At 31.0% G+C, this 4,070-nt stretch overlaps 1 protein-coding gene across 2 annotated transcripts in view; it reads right to left on the bottom strand.

Annotated features, from left to right (window-relative positions):
• Positions 1–1,152: 1,152 nt before the first annotated feature.
• LOC149784744 (uncharacterized) overlaps positions 1,153–4,070 on the bottom strand; it is a 4,754-nt gene continuing 1,836 nt past the window's right edge. Inside the window, exon 2 of one of the 2 annotated variants that reach the window (XM_089932774.1) lies at positions 1,153–1,810. In XM_089932774.1, coding sequence (XP_089788900.1) covers positions 1,223–1,696 — 474 coding nt within the window. In that variant the 5' untranslated portion in view covers positions 1,697–1,810 and the 3' untranslated portion in view covers positions 1,153–1,222. Of the gene's footprint in view, positions 1,811–2,233; positions 2,730–4,070 lie in introns of those variants that run through there. The other variant, XR_016413950.1, reaches the window with a different exon arrangement.

The following is a 4,070-nucleotide window of genomic DNA, read 5'->3' as shown; positions in this document are numbered from 1 at the left end:
TATATCATGAATTCAATTTACAAAATATTTTTTAAAAAGTTCTTAAAATATAAAACTGAATTTCAAAGTTATAAAATGATACATATAGGAAAAATAACCACATAAAACATATTACAATTGGTAGTTATCTGAGTAATACTAATTGCAAATCTTTCGCCTCTATCACGTTTGCAACTGAGGAACAATTCAAGTGGAGGTATTAGGTTGGGCATGTACGCAAGCAAACACACGGAAAGCTGGGAAAACAGAACATATAAGGTGGGTCTGGAATTAGAGGCAGTTATTTTAAGCATGTTCAAAACGGATCGCTCTCTGAGGAAAAAGAAAGAAAGCAAAACAAGATATTAAGTAATTCTTCCGGAAAGAACATCTCAACTTTAGCAAGGGCAATATTGTTTATAGGGACACAGCCTGATGGAAAATAATCTGGATATTATTTGTTTTCATTTGTATATATATATATATATATATATATATATATATATATATATATATATATATATATATATATATATATATATATACCAGTAATTAGAGTAATTAATTTTAGTTCGTACTCAGTCCGGATTATTATGACAGAAATAAATATATAAAGAAATAATTATAGAGAATTAAAGGTCATCATGTGGGTATGTCTGCTGCGCACTGTTGACTATAACCCCGATATATAACAAGATGTTTTTGGTAATATGTCAGTAGCCGAGATAGTATAGGAGTCGGTGCTTCCAGGCAAGGCGATGGATGCGGTTTTACCAGCCGACATGGTTTTGAATCCCCATAGAGTACGAATTACAGTTCTTTAATTTATCAGGCATACTAGTGTTGAATGACATGATAACACTTTCCGTTCAGTTTGGTATATTATTGTGTGCGTCTGCAAACTTGAATTATAAGCATCTACAAATCACACATTTACGTTGCCTCCGTATTACAAACATATGCTTATTTTCAAAACCCCGTTAGGTTTTAGAGCAAGTGTTTCCATATTGATATACCTCGATGTTTATCGAGAATTAAAATTAGCATATGATGATGAAATTAAGGAATTGTTTTAATGACACTTCTTCATTTCGTTTTCATGGCTATGATTTTCAAAATGGCAATAATTATATACTTTATGCAGCAATGGAAGAAACATGACGATTAACTTGGTTTCTATTCAAAAGTTTTTTATTTTTGAATTACAAGTCATTTTCTGTTTCAATACCAATAATCACGTTGACTATGCCGTCAACTCTAGTGTTGCCTTCACTAGGCTGATGTTGTCAAAGAATTGGTCAAATGCTAGTTGAAACTCTTGCACGACAACACGGTAATCATGCAAAGGATCCTCCTGTTGATCCCTTTCAGCTGCTGTGAAGACAGACACAACCAAATGCCACAAATAAGGCCAAAAACTAGCATAGCCTCCAGAAGAAACCGTTGGTTCGACACAGGTTTTCATGACACTTAGGGATCTAATGATATTTGCCAACTCATTTCCAGAATTTATCGCCCCACATAAAAAGACCCCTTCCACTGATCCATCAATTCTAATAATAGTTGTGGAAGACATTTTAGCAATCTTCATTTTCTCCTTATGGCTAGTGCCAGTTGATACAAGAATGTTGAAGAGTTCAGGATCCATTTTCTCTTCAACATCTTTCTTTTTCCCCTCTAGGTAAGTCTCCAGTTCACCAAGCCTTTGAATGATCATGTCGCAATTGTTTCGGATCCTTTTGGAGGCATTGCTTTCTAGTTGTCAAAGTTCCGTCCAGGTAGATACTTATGCATGCAATCCATCAACTTGTTTGTCGCCAAAAACAGTTGTCTACAAGGGAAAATAATTTGCCACTCAGTCTAGCTATTTCATCCTTTTTCGCTTGGTTACCCGAAAAGAATATGTCTGACCAAGACATGGCTTCAAAATCTGAAAACAAGGTATATATTAAAGAACGCATGCCTGAGAGTACCGAGTCAAATAATATCTCCATTGGTTACTTTATCACCATGATTTGGATACGTATGGAATCTAATAGCGACAACAACATTCATAATATTTGCAATAGGATGTTTTCTCATTAATATCAACAATCATAAAATAAAGACCAGTGCATGTTTTGTTTCACATATATATATATATATATATATATATATATATATATATATATATATATATATATATATATATATATATATATATATGTATATATATATATGCATGAATATAACAAAGCTAAATTCTTTTGAAACTTTAACAATGAGTTTTATCAGCGTGTTTTAATTATGTTTGAATTATTCATGTTGAACTCGGATTGCTACTGTTTAGACAAAAACATATCACTGACGTATATTATAATGTGGATTAGAATTTGTTAGCTCAATTTTGGGATGTGTTAGGCGCATGAAGGAAAAAGAGCTGTTATGTGTGATATGCATTTTATTGTTGAATGAAATTAATTGTCGCTTGGGTGTGTTCAAAATCCTAACTTGCATGGAAGTTGACACCAATTTTGTACTGATGGGTTGGATGGTAGTTTTTGCTTGGATATAAAATTCAATGATATTGTTAAATGTGCCTGGAGTTAATGATCATAATCCAAAGTTTCTGGATTTCAAAAGATAGATATCCTTCTGGGAAAATACGCACTTTAGACTTTCCTTCGTTACAGCAGGGTGGACCCGGTGTTTCCCTTAGGCGGATGTTACCATTGAATTTTCTTGATCGAAATGTGGTTTTCTGGGAAACACTACATATAACATGTTAAGCATTACATTAAATTGAAATAACTTTTATATGGTATAACTGACAATAGCATTAAAACATATCTCTTCAAAATTTTCATTTATGTTTTGCTGGAAATGTATGCTATTTGTTTTTCTCTTCTTCAGAAATATGATTAACATTGTAGAGAATTATGTGTTCATAAGTAAACATGGACGGTTACTCAGCAACAGAACCCTTTCCGTACTCTTGTGATATTTTATACATGTTTATATACTGTGATAATTTTACAATCTAAAGAGCAATTTTGTATACACTAATTGCCAGTTTTAGTATATTAGTAAATATGTTAAAGTATATGTCACATGTACAGATGAAGTTCTAATAGATACCTCGTTAGCATTCGACAATAATGTAGCGGGATATGAGCTTTGCCCTAGTATATTTTGCACAATGGTGATATTCTTTTGATTGGTTTTACTTTCCCTTTCATTTGTTATGTAATGTCAACATAAGCATCAAAATGCCAGTGTAAACAATATATCGTTCCTTTGTCTACATTATCATCTGAACTTAAAAGTATGACATGTACTAACTGTACAAAACGCCTGAATAAAATATGTTGATAAATAATTTCAATAATTGTGTTACAAGTCTGCAAAGCATATATAAATATATGTTCAATACATTTGCAGAAATTGGAATGAAATATTTTGCAAAATCTATACATATTATAATCCTTTCAAGTTTTAGTTTTTCTTGATTTCATTTTATTTATGTTTATTAAAGTAATGAAAACTATTTTATAATTTACTTTTAATCGTGTTCTTAGTTTCTAACTTCTCGAGTAGTGTGTCGTATGATATATTTAGACATACAAGGTATGATATCTTGTCTTTCATTAATTGATACATCAATATTGGTTTTACGGAAATATTAACAATTCTTAATCTTCCTATCTTTGTTTGAATCTCTACCGGATATCAGTCAATTAATCAATCACTTTCAACCTATTAAATTTTTAAAGAATGCTTACTTTGTTCACACTGCAATTTTTTGTCCTAATTGATTGTCGTAATTTTTTAACAATAACCATTTTCTTATTATACATCTTTCTGGAATACAATATTTGTTTTTCCAAAGCATAGTATATAATACAGCTCCATGTGCATACGATAATATCAGATTGTGTTATTTGCATTGTTTTGATCTTGCAAACTAAAAGCTATTTGTTATGCTTTTATGTGAGATCCCAATGCAATTATTTTAGTTTTCGAGAATTATTTCATATTTTTTAATTGATCGTTTTGGAAATTTGTTTTTCTATAATTCCATTATGATTTATGTTTCATAAGACTGTCTAATT

Source organism: Sinohyriopsis cumingii, chromosome 14, assembly GCF_028554795.1.
Source record: "Sinohyriopsis cumingii isolate HCF-2022 chromosome 14, ASM2855479v2, whole genome shotgun sequence".
NCBI lineage: Eukaryota > Metazoa > Mollusca > Bivalvia > Unionida > Unionidae > Sinohyriopsis > Sinohyriopsis cumingii.
The sequence above is the reverse complement of the archived record's forward strand: the minus strand, read 5'-3'. Positions and strand labels throughout refer to the sequence as shown.